General features: G+C 42.1%; 1 protein-coding gene across 2 annotated transcripts in view; it reads right to left on the reverse strand.

The window, feature by feature from the left end:
• The window catches only part of CAMK4 (calcium/calmodulin dependent protein kinase IV), a 172622-nt gene that overhangs the window by 6567 nt on the left and 147537 nt on the right, over positions 1 to 18518 (reverse strand). For both annotated transcript variants that reach the window (XM_054185910.1, XM_054185911.1), the window contains 4 exons: positions 11956 to 12046; positions 9960 to 10034; positions 4776 to 4851; positions 364 to 490 (listed from right to left, as the gene is read on the reverse strand). In XM_054185910.1, the coding sequence (XP_054041885.1) occupies positions 364 to 490; positions 4776 to 4851; positions 9960 to 10034; positions 11956 to 12046 (369 nt within the window). The remainder of the gene's footprint in view (positions 1 to 363; positions 491 to 4775; positions 4852 to 9959; positions 10035 to 11955; positions 12047 to 18518) is intronic.

Genomic DNA, 18518 nt, shown 5'->3' on the forward strand with positions numbered 1-18518 from the left:
AAAAATAAAAGGCTTGTTTCTATGTTCCCCTGAAGGTGGTTGCCCTGTAAAGAGGAATGGTGAAACACCTCAGAATTCTCATGAAAGGCAAGCACACATGAACACTGTGACAGCTTATTTCACAGAAGGACCTGAACATCCATGGTTCTGAGTGCAAAATTACAGCACTGGACTAACAGGAGATATTTATACAGGACCATAATATACCAGGGATAATAAAAAGAAAAGCAATGAGCCATATGAACAATCACTTAACCAATTATTCTTTCCCCACACCAACATGGACTCTCTTTCTCGGCGGAAATGACACTAGCCAAATACATACCAGCAAAGATACCTCAGTCTCATTTTTGCTTTACTTACTAAATCCTTGGCATTCAGAGAGACATCATCCCACCAGGGGGACACAAAGTCATATTCACAGTTCAGGATTCTCTTAAACATGTACTGATCTCCCCTTTCATCATAAAATGGTTCAAAGCCACAAAGTCTGCAAGGATAAAAAAGAAATAAATTTATCAAAAATTAATTAGTCTTGGGTTGTTACAAACAGTTCCTGGTATTATCTTTCCTTACTTTGTGTCTTGTGCACCACTTTGGGAAACCAGACCTGGACGTACTTACAAACTCCTAATTCTACAGAGCAGAGAAAAATGTGTAACTGTAAGAATGTTTAAATTCTACATGCCAATAAATATTTTCTATCAGCTCTTCGCTCTGCTGGTCTCAGGCCGAAGTCCCTTGCGCTGTTAGTCATTCCTCAGCCTGAAACCTTTGCTCATCCCTGCTCTCTGTGAGTTTCCTCCAGCTGTGTGCCTTTTTGAAGTGGGTGCAAACACCATTCAGTGTGGGCACACCATGGAGTTGCAAATTAGCGTAATGATGTCTGCTATGTTAATCTCCATTTCTTTGCTAACAATTCCTGACCCTGGATCTGCTTTTTTTGGATTATTTACAAGCACAGAGTTAACATTTTCATAGATCAATTATCTGAATCCCTGTAAGTCTTTTCTGAGGGATAGGAATTAGCTGAGGAACCACATTTCACCTGTGAAGTTAGAAGTTTTTATATTTCCAATTAGGACTGTTTTTTGGTTATGTTCCTCACTGTACATTCTTTCATCATATCATCCACAAAATGTAAAAATCTTCACCAGGTTTTAATAATCAGCCCTCATCTTCACTTAGGTAACCTACATGTTATCAAGAATTTTGAAATCTCATTAATGACTGCATTTATGAATATATTGAGTAACACGGATCCACACCCTGCCCTGGGGAACGCAAACTCATAGAAGTGTTTTCCATTTATATAATGTCCTTTTTTGTTGCTTCATTGCACTTTAATCATGCCTGCACACATAATCAGATGTTCTGAAGTGAATTTCCTATTCAACCAATAAGCATTCCGTGCTAAACAGAAAGCCTATCTGCTACTCTGCCTCCAGAAAATGCAACAAGCAACGAGATGATGACGAGAAAACAGCAGCAGACCATAAAGAAGTCAGCAACAAATCTAGAAAATTTAACCTTACGTTTTAACTTGGTTTTATGTTTTTAAACCCAATCAGTGTGCTTACTGTCCTGAAAAAGGAGACAGATGTTCAAGGAAGAAATGTGGTTTGGGGAGTGGTGTGTAGCCGCGGGTGGAACAGCTGCATCACTTCGCACTACTGAAGAGGAGAAAACCTCCACTGTAAGCACATTCTGGGCACGTTAGTGACTTCCAAGTCTGGCAGAGATGAATTAAAAACACATGGATCCAGCCTCCAAATACCATGTGCTTCAGTAGGTGGGAGAGGTCACAGTCCCTCTGCTGCTCCCCCCGCATTTGCCTGCTTCTCCCACCACCATTTCTGAGCTTGCTTCAGGTCGGACCAATCCCCATGGAGCACCTTTGCTGAGCAGGGCTGTTGGGCCACTAACTGGTTCAGCCAAAACTGGCTTCTGCATACCAGGTCACTGACGCCATACAGTGAGACCATGCTTAACGCTTGCTGTGAGTGTGTTGGAAGACTTCGAAGTGATTCTCTATTTACTCCTGAAAATGTTTTCATTGTAACTCACTACAGTCACCTATTGTTGTCTTATTAACAATTTCTATGGATACGCTTCTACCTAAAAAAGAAAAATTTCCTTTTCAGCAGACAGATATTTCGCTACATGCCAAATTAGATGAATAAAACCAGAGGTGTGATTTCAAATTAGATAAACCAGGGTAAGACCCAGCATGGCTGCTCTTGATTTCATTTTATTATGAAATTTCATTTTACTGTGCTGATCCATTTCAGATCAATTACCTACCAAACAAAGAAAAATCAGTGTAAACAGCTTCAAAATCAATTAGAAATGGCCAGACAGTGTTTTGTCCCCTTTTAAGTAAGTTAGGAAAAAAACACCTGTAACTAAATCCATGCAATTTTGACTACAGGCAAAGCCTCTGTTATTTGTTGACCACTATCTGCATCTCAGACGTGCAGCAGCATTTCTAACCTGCTGCAGGAATGCAAAAGGACCGGTCCTCTTTGCTGTTAAAACTGTAAATGTGGCTTCCCTGGAATTATGACAGTTATCATCAATAAGTCTTAATATAATTTGCCTCAGGAATAAGAGCTCCATTAAAATATGTGTCAAAGTTTTTCTTAATCATGTGGTAAGTCCACTTTGTATTGGTGAGAACACACAGTTTTATGCACATCTTCTGTAGCATGGTAGTTAACTCTTACATCCACTCTATTTTGGAGGCACATGCAGCAATGCATTTTTTTGACTGTACATATGTGCATTTCCTCTAGTAAACTATGAGACTGAAGACATGCAACACCATCCTTTAGGCTGCAGGATTAATGGACTAGTTACTGTACCTGTACCTTTCTGGTCTCAGCTTCTAACCCATCAGAAATGTTGTTCTACAAAGCTTTAGACTCAATAGAAGAGTTTTAAATGTGGAATATCATTAAAGCTAAATGGAAGACATGGCCAAGTGGATTCGACTAGCACCCTTTTTGCCTGGCTTGTTCCTGTAGGTCAAATTGCATTTCAAGAGGGGAGGAGGAGAGGAAGGACAGAGGAAGAAGTAGAGGAGTATCTGTACTTGTGGTGTCCCATCCAGACCAGAAGCTCTCACGCTTGTGGTTACACCAGTGCAGAGGCTTAATGTGGCTTGGGAGCATCTCCTGAACAGCTGGAAGGTATGAAAGGCTGCTTATAGCAAATGCCACTCCATATATTCAAAGAGGAATTTGCTGTACATTCTTGCTTGGAGCTTGCCTACACTTGAAAGCAAGTTCTGTGTTCAAGTTCTGCTTGCAAGCAAGGAAGGCACTCAGTCTGAAGTACAACAGCTATCCCTCAATCGTTGAAAAACTAGGCAAGCCCATAGCACCTCTCCAATTTCAGAGGCAACCCTGATGGCAAATTTCACACCTTCCTGCCTCGCAGGGACCGCTTGAACTGACAAGAAATGATCACCTGGCAGGCAACATCTGATCTTCTACAGACTTGGACCAGGCCTTGAGACAAAGGTTCACATTTTAAAAGGAGCAGATAACAAAATGGTAAATAGGAATATCGTGGCCTATTATTTATGGGCACCCGAAAAGAGAGCTGTGACTTATTTGAAGCGTATCTACAGAACAAAAAATATTTTCTGGTATTTCCATCAGACTGTACTTTTACTATAAACTCTAGAAAATATAATTCTTTCTTTGCAAAAGACATACAGAAAATAATTGCATTATTATACACTGTGCTTGCTGGACACAGTTAATGAGTCCTAGAAGCAGAAAGAAAATGGTCCAGATGTATAAAGTCCTCCTTATCTTTAATGTGTACGTGTAAAATCCCGTTTTCTTCCCATAAAAAGCATCCTGCCTCTATCGTATACAACCACACAAGCCAGCTTAGCATTGTTGTTGCCAAGGGAATAAATGAAGTTATTTATTCTCCCATAAAGAGAAGTGTCAATACATCAGATACAATTTTCCCTTCTCACTAATCTTCCTTTGGAAGATTCCATTGATACAAAAAAATAATTACAATGCTTACCAGTTGAATTAGGACTAGCCATACTAAGATGCAGGCACAAGTGCCTACCTTTAAACACAACTGTGTGAAAATTCTGGTCAATAGTTGCAACTTCAACTGTGTGAAATATGTATGGCCAGCATCACTCACACCCCCGCTGTCAACAGTGTCTCTGGTTACCCTGTAGGAAGTGGAACACTTCAACAGGAATCATTTAACCCATTGGACTGATTTGCAGACAGAGTCCAGGCAGTTCCCTGGCTTGAGATGCTGTGAGACACCAAGACTGATGTGCTGTCTGTGACTGACACAGAAGGGGCAGCTGCATTTGGGAATATTCACAGGCACTGTGAAACTACTGCAAGCACCTTGACTTCTCCTTCTGGAGCTGAAAAGCTACTTAGGATCATAGTATACCTCAGAGTTTGTGTGACTGAGAAAAAAGCCATATGATGCTTTCTGATGCTCCTATGCCTGCATTTTTGCTTTCAGCAACTTCGCTGCTATTCATTCACGTTAATAGCACAATTCTGCACAGACCTTGCTGCTGTTCAGGAAGAAGTGTTGCATTTATCACACATATAACCTGACTGTTTTGCCATGCTCTAGGATTTGACTTACTTAAATAAGATTGGGAATATCATAATTAAAGTTTGGGATCTCATGTTTTCCAACGGCACAGCTCATAATGTCATAAAAACCTGCAGGTGCTCACAAACGAACCACTCCGTGGCACTGTCTGCACTTACAGGATGTAGGTAATAATCCCCAGAGACCACATGTCCACCTCAGGCCCGTAGGCACATCCCCGTAGTATCTCTGGTGCTGCAAATGATAAAACACTGGTCAATAAGATGAAAGTTGAATGCAGAAGTAACAGTCACAAAGTCAGTTTAAACTCCGTGCACACTCGTAAGTGTCTGTTAAAAAGTTAGGGCCTGCTCCTTTAAGTCTTTAATTAAGCAAATTAGGCAAATGATTCCCTTCACTGAGTATAAAGCAACAGAAGTTGTGTCCAAGCACAGCCAGAATAAAACGAAAAAGCAGACTTTGGCTTCAAATCGCTTTTTAGGTTTGTGAAAGGAAGCACAGGAAGATGCAGCAGCACTGGAGCTGCAATGTGACAAAGGAGGTGCTACGCCTACTTCAGTGTTTTACTTATTTTCTTGGTACTTTATTTGGGCTTTATTTTTGGTATTTTGTTTTAAGGAAAGACAAGAGCATTCCAGGCAGCTGCTTTTGCTATAGCGCAGAGCAGGTGGAAAATACAGGCAGTCTCAGGGGACACGGTAAAGAGGAGTTAACCTCTGCCCAAGCAGCTGACAGACAGACCTCGAGGAAAGCTGAGCAGACCGCTGTACCCCTCAGACAGTCATCTCTTGCTGTTGTGTGTGACTGAAAACGCACAGGGTTGCACACTCAAACTGCGACGTGCCTACCTTCAAGCAACCCTGGCCCCGCAGCCCCAGAGCTCGTAGCTCCACGCACCCTGGAGGTTTGCCTCCCACGGGGCAAAACTCCCCGGCAAAGCTCCTGAGGTGGCAGGATGAAAACGCCACGTCTCCAGAGGAGGAAATGGAAGGGCTTGATACTGGGGAGGCGAGACCCTTCCCTCCCCTCGCCTTTCGGACACAGACAAAAATACCCAACTAATTTGGAAAAAAATAATTAAAAAGACACGGCTAAGCCACGTATGAGTAGCCCTTCTCAGCAGCCCTTGTATCTGTATTAATACCCATCAGATGTACGGGATGCAGCACAGCCCCCGAGCCCACCAGCTCTATGATGCACTTGGGATGGCTGCCACATTTCTGGTGCCCAGGGGACCTGCCGCACCTACGCGCACCACCGCTGCAGCACGTACCCATCTCTTCCCCTCCCCGCATGACACTTTCACAGCCATGAGCAGCAGGGCCAAGAAGGGCTGGGGCTTCCCTAAATGTGTGAGAGCTCCCTGCTCAGCCTGAAGCTTTGGTTGCCCCTCCGGACTGATTCAGGCTGCCGGCATGCTCCTGTTTTGCTCCCAGCCTCCACTGGGAGGTCTCCGTTGGGCAGCTAGCTCTCCCAAGGAATGTGCTGCCACATCCCGAGGGAGCGAGGGTCCCCCAAGCACGATTTTAATCAGAGTATACGCAACTTTCTAATGGCTGCCGGGCAGCTGGCTCAGACTTCTTCGACTTACCTGGAGGATTCACCATGCAGGAAACACATCAAGCTTTTTTACAAAGCATTAATATAGAAGGCAAAGGACATTAATCACTAGGTTTGCTACACACCACCGGTACTGCTAGCAGCTGGGCAAATGCTTGCCAGTCTAAGCACAGACTTCTCTGCCTCCTTATTCTTCTGCTTGGTAAACTGATGAACAGTGAGGGGCTGTTTTTGAGAAGGGACACTACATCCCATCTGATTTTAACACCGGCCAACCTGTAGCTAACAGGACAGCATACAGGAAAAGCGGCCAATGGCCTCAGAGAAGAGATGGAGATGGAACCACTGTTCTCCCTGCCATGTTTGTTAATGCCAGTGTGGGGTTCTAAAGCAAATAGGACAGTTTTTCTGTTTAATGGTCATTACGCTTCGCCTTCTAGAGAACGCAATGTTTTTTGGGATGTCTTCTTGCTCAGGATAAAGGCAGAAGACACTTTCTGCCCTTCTTTCGCTTTTCTCCTCCTTCCACCTCAGTATTGTAAAATGACCACAAAGGAGACCAGAGATTTGTATATACAGGTCTGTCTTGCTATCTGGACTGCAATTACACAGTTATACATCTTGTAAATATGACTTATTAATATTTCCAGAAGTTTGCTTTTGGTGAATGGATTTGACTGATGTGTTGGTGTTAGTTTAGATGTTGGCTGTAACAGACTGACCATGAATCACTGCTCTGCACTGGCTTATTTTTATGTGCGACTGTCAGAAATCCCGTATGCCCTTCTTGTTAAGTTCACTGAAAACACAATGTCTCAGCAAATTAAGTTGTTTGTGACCATCTTCTCGCTTTCAGTCCTCTGCATCACTTCACACGTTCCAGGGACTGTAGATTGGTATGTCTTGATGCCAAAGAATCCAGACTCCAGTATGGGTTTTTGCTGCTATGTCCTTTCTGGAGAGGCTGCTGATAGCTGGGTGGGCAGGATGTGGGAGTTGGCAGCCTATGGCTATCAATTATTCATAGTTTAATTTGGCATTTCAACTGTATTCCTCCTAGGTTTCCTCCACTTCTGAAACGTAATGCTTGAATATTTTCCAAGTACCAGGAATTCTGCATCGTCAGTTAACTCAGGCCATAAAGCAAGGATTGCAGGTCCATGTCTGTAGGCACAAAGCTCCTTTCTTCTCAGCACAGACATTCAGCCTCAACCCTCCGCACCAAATCATCCCTATGCTGAGGGCTCTTCTATGGGAATAACCCTATTTTTATAGTATACAACAACAGGCATAAAAAGGGCTAAGCACTAAGTACAGTTTTATGGCATTTGTAGTAAAACTGTCATGAGAGAAGACAAGCAGAACATTAATAGCTAATGCATGAAGTATGGTTTTATGACACTAAGCAGTCTGGATTCAGTGCTACTTTAAAGCAGACTTGGCATGTGTTTGTGAGCTTGGCAGAGAACGTCATACCAGGTAATGAAGATTCACTTGAATTGCATTATCAGCTGTGCTATGAGGTAACAGAGTAATCTTATGATCTTCTCCAATGTCCTCTTTCTTTTGCTTCTACAGTTATAAAAGCAAATGCCGAGTCTTTAGTTTCCACGTGGCTTGGCTCAGCTCTGTCCAAAACTACCTGAGATGTCTATCACCAAGCACACTGCTAGCAACTCACAGTCTCTTGTAAGAGCCCATTCAGGATCTAGAGTTCAGCAAGAATGGCAGAAATAGGTTTCTCCACAAGATCACAGTGGCTGCTGGAGGTAAGCATCCACCATGGGAAGCCCAGCAGGCTTGACCTGGTGTAAAAGAGATCACCAGCATCCCTGGCCATTATCAGGTTTGCTGAAGTGGAAGTGCCTCGCAATGAAGGGCAAGAAGTCTGCACAGGCAGCTGCAATCCTCTTTTGCTGGAGGGGCTCCTTCATTTGCTCCTTAATTTGAGGCCCCACCTCAAATACTGTGTCCAGTTCTGGGCACCTCACTACAGGAAAAACATTGAGGTGCTAGAGCAAGTCCAGAGAAGGGCAACAAAGCTGGTGAGGGGTCTGGAGCACAAGTCCTACGAGGAGCTGAGGGAACTGGGGTTATTTAGTCTGGAACAAAGGAGGCTGAGGAGAGACCTTATTGCTCTCTACAACTACTGAAAGGAGGCTTTAGAAAGGTGGGAGTTGGTCTCTTCTCCCAAGTAACAAGTGACAGGACAAGAGGAAATGGCCTCAAGTTATACCAGGGGAGATTTAGATTGGATATTAGGAAAAATTTCTTCACCAAAAGGGTTATCAAGCGTTGGAACAGGCTGCCCAGGGAAGTGGTGGAATCATCATCCGTGGAGGTATTTAAAAGACAGGTAGACGTGCTGCTTAGGGACATGGTTTAGTGGTTGTTTTGTCAGTGTTAGGTTGATGGTTGGACTTGATGATCTTAAAGGTCTTTTCCAACCTAGATGATTCTATGATTCCACGATTTCTGTCTCATTTTTTGGTTATGGGAGTCTAGATGAGCTTCTGCATGTGTCCATGAGCTAGCTGGACCTGCTCTGGCAGCGAAGCATTCGGTCAGTAAGGCATCTTGGCAGTGTTCCCCGGGATGCCCTGCTGAAAGCTGCCTGGCAGCCTGTGAGGCTCCATCCAGCTGCCGGCTGCTCCACCTCGCACGGCTTGGCACCACCACAGGGTAACTGAGCCAGAACCCATCAGGGGTCTGCCGTGCTCCACAGACCACCCGCCCCCGGGCAGGCTGGAGGCTCTCCACAGGGATGGAGCATCCTATAGGCCCATGTTGTCCCCTCCGACCTGGGGACGCTGCTGCTGAGGAAAGGTCTGCTGTGTGGAGGGGACGTCCAGGCTGGGCACGACCCCTCCTGCAGCAGGATGAGCTCCCGCTGCAACCCTGCAGGCAGAGCCAAATGCTCCAGACCCACGAGGGGATGGCCACTGGAGCTCCCCAGCATCTTTTCAGTTATTTTTTTTCAAGATCAGTTGTATGCTTGCTTTCTCCCTACTGTGGCAGGTTATGTGCTTGAACTCTGTTTTCAGATTTTGGACTTTTTGGGGCGTTGGTTTTAGTTATATCGTCTTTGGATTTCTGATATCTGACATACAGCACAGCTATAGCATTGTTTGCCAGATGTTATGTGTACAGTAATTGTACTGTTCACTCTCTGCTTCACTTATTTTCTTCCCAAAGCAATGGAGAAAAAATGCACATTCCTAATAATTCATGGACTGTTACCAGTACTGTATTTTTTTACTTGCTTATCAAAACCTCACTCTCCCATATGATAATGAGGGAACATATTTTTACCTAAATGTAACTCTATGAAAATTTGTTTTAATTTGAAGTATCAGTGGTGGCTTTCTTGTATTAAAATTTGATGCCTTACACTATTTACCTGGTCTAGTGGGGGGTGCCCCTGACCATGCAAGGAGGTTGGAACTAGATAATCTTTAAGATCCCTTCCAACCTAAGCCATTCTATGATTCTATGATTCTATTAAAATGTACAAGACTGAGAAGCAAGAACTAGCTGTGATTTTGGAAAAACCTGAAACATATAAGAACAGGACAACTGAGACAGAACACAGTTTCTAAACTTTCTGCACACCTTTCACAGTTAAACAAGTAGAAAGTGTCCTTACAGGCCACCAACTGAAAAATATTAACCCAATGTCATCAAATATATAATTTCCTAATGTCTAAATTACTAAAGGAATTAAAATTACCATCCTTGTGTAGTACAGTGCTAAGTTCACTATAAATAATAAAACAACGTACCACAGTAACCTGGAGTTCCACAAACTGTCTTCATGGTCACCTGATCTTCCACAATCTTGGAAAGTCCAAAGTCAGCTGTTAAGATTGTTTAGGAATATTAATGTTCTTACTTCCTTGTAAAATAACATTTTTTTTTTTTACATTGTGTATGTAATTAAATGAACATTTATGCATTAAATGAACTGTCATTTCCAGAGATGACAATCAATTTGAAGAATCTACTCAGACTGCAATCCAGAAGCAAAATTTCTCAGTACAAATGAGTATTCCTGGCTCTTCCTTGACAGAAATGTAGCTTGTATTTTATCCTGAAGACTGCACAAAGCCAATACAATAGGACGCCTAAGGGCACACAAGCAGCGATCCAGAAATGCATTTTAGGTATATATTCGGTTTTCACTCTGTGGGTTTTCACTCTGTGAGTAATTCAATAAAATTAACAGAACAATGTTGGGGTAAAAAATTGTGCATCAGTGATTTCTTGGATAAGGGTCAGAGTATGCAGTCCCTGCAAGACAAAATCCCAGCAGTATTTTGATAGGGGGCTTCCAGGGGCATGGAGGTTGTGCCAGAAGAAGTAGTGTTTTCACAGTGTTGCCACCCTTAATTACCACTCAGACAGCAAGAGCCTTCATGACGATACATGTCATACTTGCATGACTCATTTTCTAAAAGACATAAAAACTGAAATCTCATTTAGTTTTCACTGAGAATAAACTTCTTCAAATTTCAATTTAGATGATGACAATCTGGCCTTAAAAAGGTAAAATAAAAGTATTTTTGGTTTGTTATAGTGAATATAAAAGGGAATGTTTTGATGCCAGAGCAGGATAAAAATAGTTCATATTTTATTCTAGAAATGCAGTTAGGGTTCACTTGTACCTAAATGGCTATTATTATTTATCTAAACAGAAATATACTTTTATAAACACTGCCACTCATTGTAAATCAGATATTAATTTAAACAAGGCAATAATCTTAACCAGAAGATGAAGAATCACAGCATTTAGGAGAACACTTCAGAAGCCCCTACACCGCTCTGACCTTCAAACCAAGGATACTGGGTGCTGCATTAAACTACCACATTTAGAGCCCTTCCAGGAAAGTTAAGAACTAGGATAAATTGCAAAGTAAGATACCATCACCCCGAGATGCAAGGCTTTCCTTGAATTTTATATTACATTCCTTGACATCAGTTCGTGGAAATCTGGCTCCTGAAACCCACGATGAACACTGGCCTGACAAACATGGCAACACTCACTCCTGGCACGCTCCCACGCTCCCAGGCTCCCTGGTAAGGGAGCACAAGGTGGTATTTCCAAACTGGTTACCTACAGCTCACGAGTGTTGCACAGACCTACTCTTTGCTCAAGCAAAAACTGGGAATACACACCATTTTTGGAGGTCATGTCCTTTGAAACTGGCCACCATTCCCAAAAGAACTGGCATAATACATCCCAGTTCAGGAAAGCCTGGTCTCACCTTGTCCCTCCTCATCCCCCCATGGTGCTGACTCTGCTTCAGATAGCTTCCCTATGCTCTTTTTGAAAATCACTTCTTCTTATCCCTCAAATCTGCCTTCAAAACAGAAGTCAGCCTTGCTCAGTTTGCTTTCTACTGCTTACCTGCACATTTGTACATTCATGCCAATGAATCTCTCCTCTTAAAGTACCAGTTTAACAAAAAAAAAGGGCACAGAAGCAGTGTGCGCAGCTGAATGCTGATCTCATGATCCTTCTTGTTCCTCCTGAGCACTTTATTCTCTGCCACATTCTGCACAATTTTGGCAATAAATTCTCTGAGCAAGCATCTGGTTTTGTATTGAATTTAAAAACACCACGCACAGCTGTGCTGCGGAAGAAGTAACATGCTGTTCATTTGAGTATGAGCGTTAACTTCGAATAAAGTGGCGGTGAGATGTATATACTGTAAACATCAGTTAGCACATATTACCCGTACAAGGGAATTAGGGAAGCATGCATTTAATGCTGCTCACCAATTTTTAGTGGTGCATCTGGTGCTGGTGTTGCATAGAGTAGATTTTCTGGCTTCAAGTCACGGTGCACGATCCCATTTGCATGCAGGTACTAGAAAAAGAGAAAGTCAAAATACTTAATCACGGAATCATGGAATTTTTCAGAGTTGGAAGGGACCTCTAGAGATCATCTAGTCCAACCCCCCTGCTAAAGCAGGATTGCCTAGAACACATTACTCAGGACTGCATCCAGGCAGTTCTTGAAATTTCGTCTCCAGCGAAGGGGACTCCACAACCTCCCTGGGCAGCCTGTTCCAGTGCTCTGTCACCCTCACCAGAAAGAAGTTTTTTCTCGTATTTGATCAGAACTTCCTATGTTCCAGCTTGTGCCCGTTACCCCTCGTCCTGTTACTGGAACCACTGAAAAGAGTCTGGCTCCATCCTCCTTAAACCCACCCTGTAGGTACTCGTAAACGTTAATAAGGTCTCCCCTCAGCCTTCTCTTCTCCAGGCTAAAGAGTCCCAGCTCTCTCGGCCTTTCCTCATAAGGGAGATGCTCCAGTCCCTCAATCACCTTTGTTGCCCGATGCTGGACTCTCTCCAGTAGTTCCCTGTCTCTCTTGAACTGGGGAGCCCAGAACTGGACACAGTATTCCAGTTGTGGCCTCACCAGTGCAGAGGAGTGGGGGAGAATGACCTCCCTTGACCTGCTGGCCACACTCTTCCCTACGCAGCCCAGAATTCCGTTGGCCTTCTTGGTGACAAGGGCACACTGCTTGCTCAAGTGAGAATTAGATGTTATGGTAAAGCATGAGTTAACATCTTCCTAGTAATCTATAGCAGCAGAATAATAATCTGCTATGTGTGTGAGGTACACATTCACTAAACTAATTTTCAGCAGCTTTTTTTCTGGAAAACTGCTCAGCACAGGATCCTTGGATGCATATTGTAATCTGAGTAGGAAACTACAATTTGGGAAGACAAAGATAGCATCACATCCATTTGAGAAGAAAAACAACTCAGAAAGTATTATTGACTTTTTAAATACAATGGTAGCTTCTAGGAAGTAATCTAATAGATGTTGAGATATCAAAGTCTGTCTCAGAGGAAGGTAGTTTCTGTGCATTATAAAATTCTAAGAGATAAGAAAATGGTCATACAACTATTAAACTATTAAATAGACATCTTTGAGTAGTAAAATGTACTAAGTGTCTTGGGCCAACTATAAAATCCTTGAGGTCCCTGGAGCAGAATTCTCAAGGGTTTTAAAATCAATTGCAGAGTCTCAAAAATCCATCTGTCTTGCTGATGCGCGTGCAATCTATGTGAATTCACTCACCACGGAATTCCTTTAAAGATGCTATTCCTGCCTTCCACTAATGGAAAGAAGAATTTCTGGAATATATGTCTGCCTCTTACACTGTTACAGACAGACATAGAAAAAATATACAGAATGGTAGAATAGTTTGGGTTGGAAGGGACCTCTAAAGGTCATCTAGTCCGACTCCCTGCAATAAGCAGGGACATCTCCAACTAGATCAGACTGCTCAGAGCCCCGTCCAACCTGACCTTTAATGTTTCCAGGGATGGGGCATCTACCACCTCTCTGGGCAACCTGTTCCAGTGTTTCACCACCCTCATTGTAAAAAAAGTTACTTCTTATATCTAGATCTACCCTCTTTTAGTTTAAAACCATCAACCCTTGTCCTATTGCAACAGGCGCTGCTAATAAGTCTGTCCCCATCTTTCTTCGAAGTCCCCTTTAAGTCCTGAAGGGCCACAATGAGGTGTCCCCGGAGCCTTCTCTTCTCCAGGCTGAACAACCCCAACTCTCTCAGCCTGTCCTCATAGGAGAGGTGCTCCAGCCCTCGGATCATCTTCGTGGCCCTCCTCTGGACCCTCTCCAACAGGTCCATGCTTTTCCCGTGCTAAGGGCTCCAAAGAATTTAATATACTGATAGACAAAAAAGGATAAACTAGTGAAACAAATTCTGTATTTCTTGTTGGTAAAACATTCAGCAGAAACCTCTGAAGCCTTGGAAGAAAGATGCTTAAGGGTAGAATCACATTATCTCATTTGAAAGTCTCCTGGTCTACATTTCAGTAGTAACTCTCTCAGCTGTGCTTTCACTATTAAAAAACCACTGTGTGTGCACTGTCATGCAGCAAATGACAAATGGTTGAATGTTCATCTACAAAGCACAGCTACAGTGTGCACCTGAGTTAGCATCTGAGATGAATTCTTGACCGTGTTTCTCATTGGAATTGTAGTTTGTATAGGCTGCCAGTGATTAAATAACATTAAGTAACAATACACTGCTTTTTCCTTGGGCATTGTTTTAGTGGTACTGAGTGCTTTTTAAGTGTGTGTTTCTTACAGTGCAATAAATGCTTTGTTGACTTTCTCTAAAATCCTAAAGTCGCAGTATTTGTCATGACGTGGCTCATGGAGATCAGCCAAAGATTCTCATTTGCTTTACTTCACAGTGAAATCTAAGTGCTTGTGCCAGCTGCGCTTGCTACAATGCGATAGCTAATCAGTTATCCAAAGTAAAAGAGAGCAACAATATATGGAAACTGATGGATTGCACACTGCTACATCACTTAATGTGGTCACATCTGCCTGGCTGCACACAATCATGTCCAGCCTGGATGAAAATATATCTTCATCTGCCAATGAAGACATAACTGTAGCAAAGACGCTCCCACAGCATAGCACTGGTGTGTTTGACGTGCAGAGGTAACAGCGGCACACAGGGAGTGCACCAAAAGCAATCAAGCTGGAGTGGACAGAAGGAGATGTCTGAGCTGATCTGTGTTCATGTGCTGCAAACCCGTTTAGCTGGCTCCATAGGAGTGAGAAGGATCAGATGTTTCACCATCATTCAGTGGAAAGCAGACACTTCCGATTCATTCGTATGAAAAATCTTTGACCAAATTTGTGCAGAGAAATGTTCCAGCCAAGCCTGCAGTCTTTTAGCAGGTCCTTTTACACACTTGCCCATACTCTTAAAAACACTTTATAGTGTGAGGCTAAAAACAAGAAAATTTTCTTCTCTTCCCAGAGTCACATTTTTGTGGGAGGGAAATCTGTGAAAAACTTGGGGAGAAGCTGTTCAACTTTTCCTCCCTTTTAAGTCGTAAAGTAAGACTGGCTTGCAGGGCTCCTTCTCAGATATAGCAAGAACCATAACCAACAACACCTGCTAACCACGCTTGTGCCTCAAGACTGATTGACTTATTAACAGATTTCTATTGAACTTGTAGCGCGAACTTTTTTTTTATTACAAACTCATAAGACCCCATGTAGGAAAATTTCCCTCTGTCCATCTTCAGCATTGCTCCCTTACTTGGTTAATACCCTGGGACTTGTTTGCAAATTTTCACCAGTCTTAACAGCTCTGCTCCCCACAAAACGTAATAGTTCCTGGTATTGAAGACTGCTTGTAATTACCTTGTCTCGTATATATGTGAAGAGTATTCTGAGTTAAACTATCTTGATTTAGAAACAGATTTAGTTAAATTAGCACAATCCACTCTGTATAACACTTATTTCAATTTATATACACTTTGTTTTGATTGCGCTTTATTTCTCACATATTGATTTTAGTAAGCGTCATGTTCCTTGGCTGGCAGTGCCTCTGCAGCATTAGTTCAAAGTATCTCTGAGTCTGGAATACAGCTTTCGGCATTGCATACTCTCATCGTAAAACAGATAGCCTGTGCTCTGCTATTTATACGCTGTATCTCTTAATGACTAATGATGTGATTAAATGAGAAGATCAAGGCCCAGGTATCAAGCCAGAGCAAGCGTACTGACTCACTTTACAATCTAAGACATTGCTGCGTTACATCACTTTCCCCACCTATAAGATATGGATGAGACTTGAAAAACATCTGAATTCTATGGATGGATTTTTGATGCACAGTGCTGTACAACACTTCAACAGTTTTACATAGCATGCACAAAAAATGTGATCATGACATGATACTCTTATAGTAGCTAAAATGTCCTGTTTGCACTTTCTTCTGATTTTCAGTAGACAACGTGAACCACTATAAGGAAATAAAGGCATGGCAGTTCTCTGACTGCAGCTTTGCTAATCTGTGTTAGTGAAACAAGCTGGATACAGAAAATTTATATTTACACCAAAATGATGTATTTCCATGGCAACATTACACGGATATATTTAACTCTAGTTATGTCCTGTAACATCTACGGACTAAAATGTAAGATTTTCTTGTAGGATAACAGCACTTCATCTGGCCTGATGAGATGTAGATGGAAGAGAGGCCTCCAGGGGATCTCACAGCAAGGCCCACGGAAGAAGACCTAGTGGAAAGTCTTCTCCATGCACGGCAGTTTCATCCAAGCAGCTGTCCAAGGCATGGGGAAGAGAAATTATGCTTTCTCATCAACTTTCTCCTCTGATTATTATTTTTTTTTGAACAACACATCAAAGCAGGTGCTATAAACAAGGACAGTATTGATTTTAAGGAACATACGGCTACCTCATTTAGCGAAAGAGAATGAACCAGAAAAAGAAAAATGGAAACACTAGAGACCCTGAGCAGTCTGTATTAAATTAGTGAATTTAAATGCAAAGGAAATAAAATAAATAGTGCAAAAATATACTTGTGCATCCTATGATCACATTTTTTTTCAATTGCTTTGGCCCATGAGATGTAATTAGGCCAGGCGGGTGAATTGGCTGTGCTTCAGGCACACAGTGGGGTGCTGCGTTATTAGTGTAGAGCACCTCAGATAATCTGGAAGAAACGTATTCTAGCAAAATTGAGTATGATAGTCTTATTACTCTTCGATAAATGGTGAGGACAGACTCAGCATGACACTGAGATGGGAATAATATACAGGCCCTTTTCTAAAAGATTTATCAGTTAAAATAAAGGCAGTCTTCATCTTGGCCTTTATTCCCATGGTACTCAACAGCAACTCAAGACTGAACAAGTCCTGTGACTCTAATTGTGACTGCAGCAGCACGATTTTTTTTACTTTCTTTCTCTTTTTTCTTTTTTTCTTTCTTTTTTCCTTTATTTTTCTTTTTCTTTCTTTTTTTTTCTTTTTCTTGCTTCTTTCTAATTGCTGTGTGAGAGTTTCCTTTGCTGTTTATTTTATCCTTTAATAATTCACGTTCCTATATAACTTGAAAGATTTTATGACAAAAGAAAAAACGAAGACTGCTTAAAACTCTGGCCTTTTTCCTTAATTTTATTTATGGTACCTATTACGCAGAACTGTAGAAACGTAGGGCTGAAATGAACCTGAAACATCTATTCCTCTCTTTGCTCCTTGGCAGCATCAATTACATCTACAACAGTTGTTTCTCCAATTTACGCTTAAAGACCTCTGATTCTAGAGACTCCACAATTTCCCCAAGCAACTTATTACAGGGTTCTGCTACCTTGGCCATTACAAAGTACTTCCCTGTGACCTCCCTGGATCTTGACAGGGGCAGATGAAGTCCATTACTTTGTTTCTTATATACCATAGAGGCAGAAAACAGATTATTCCCTTTTTTTGCAATAGCCTTTTGAGTACTTGTTACCATTATTCTCTCTAAGACTAAAGGACTTCAGTTTGCTCAGCCTTTTCTTAGAGACCATCTTTTCTTGACCTGTGATCATTCTTGTTGCTCTCCTCCAGGCTGTATAGACTGACATCAATATGTTGAAAATGCAGAAATGTATTCCAGTTGTGGCCTGACAAATTTTACAGGATGTATTCATAAATCTATTTGCCTTTTTTGCAACATACCCCGCTCCTGTTTGCATTTTCAAGCAGTGTAACCTTCAGGTCCTTTCTGGTTTGTTCCCACTCTCATGTTCTCACTGTTGACTATTCAAGTTCATGTACAATTTTGTCCTTGACAGTACAGAAAGGTAATTGAATTTTACCAAAGTTATTTTATTTCTAATCCTACTGTCCAATACAGTTGCGGTTTTCCCCAATGTTGTCCAAAATTTTCATAAGTGTACCCTCTATTCCATCATCTGAGGTTGTCAACAAAAACACTAAAAAAGCAGACCAGAGAATATTTTTCCTGATCTTCCACTCCTGATCTTCAGATAAACTGATAGGCATTCTCTCAGTACAGACAACCAGTCTCCATCCAGCTTAAAATCACATCATCACGACCACATTTCCCTAATTTATTGCAAGACTGTCAGGTGAGACAAGTACCAAAAGCTTTACTCACGTGAAGTGTGATACCTTCTGCTGCTCCCCTACTAACAATGGCTCTTACCCTCCTTGAGAAAAAATCAGACTGATTTAGCATGACTTGATCTTCACCAAAACTTGCCTTGCTAGTGACCTCCCTGCTTTTTTATCTCCCAGGTGCCTCATATTCTTTTGCTTCATTATTTACTACAGATTTTTTCTGTGAAGTTGAGTTAAGGCATTTGGCCTATAATTCCTCACTTCTTCCTCTTGAAGTGAGTACTACATACATCTGCCTCTCTGCCCAGCCTCTATCAGAAGTGAGTGCTACCTGTTAAATCTATTTCAGCCTTAAAAAGCTTGCTCTTTAAAGACTGTACTATGAAGGTCACTGGGTATAACC

The sequence above is a fragment of the Rissa tridactyla genome, chromosome Z (genome assembly GCF_028500815.1).
Source record: "Rissa tridactyla isolate bRisTri1 chromosome Z, bRisTri1.patW.cur.20221130, whole genome shotgun sequence".
Taxonomy (NCBI): domain Eukaryota; kingdom Metazoa; phylum Chordata; class Aves; order Charadriiformes; family Laridae; genus Rissa; species Rissa tridactyla.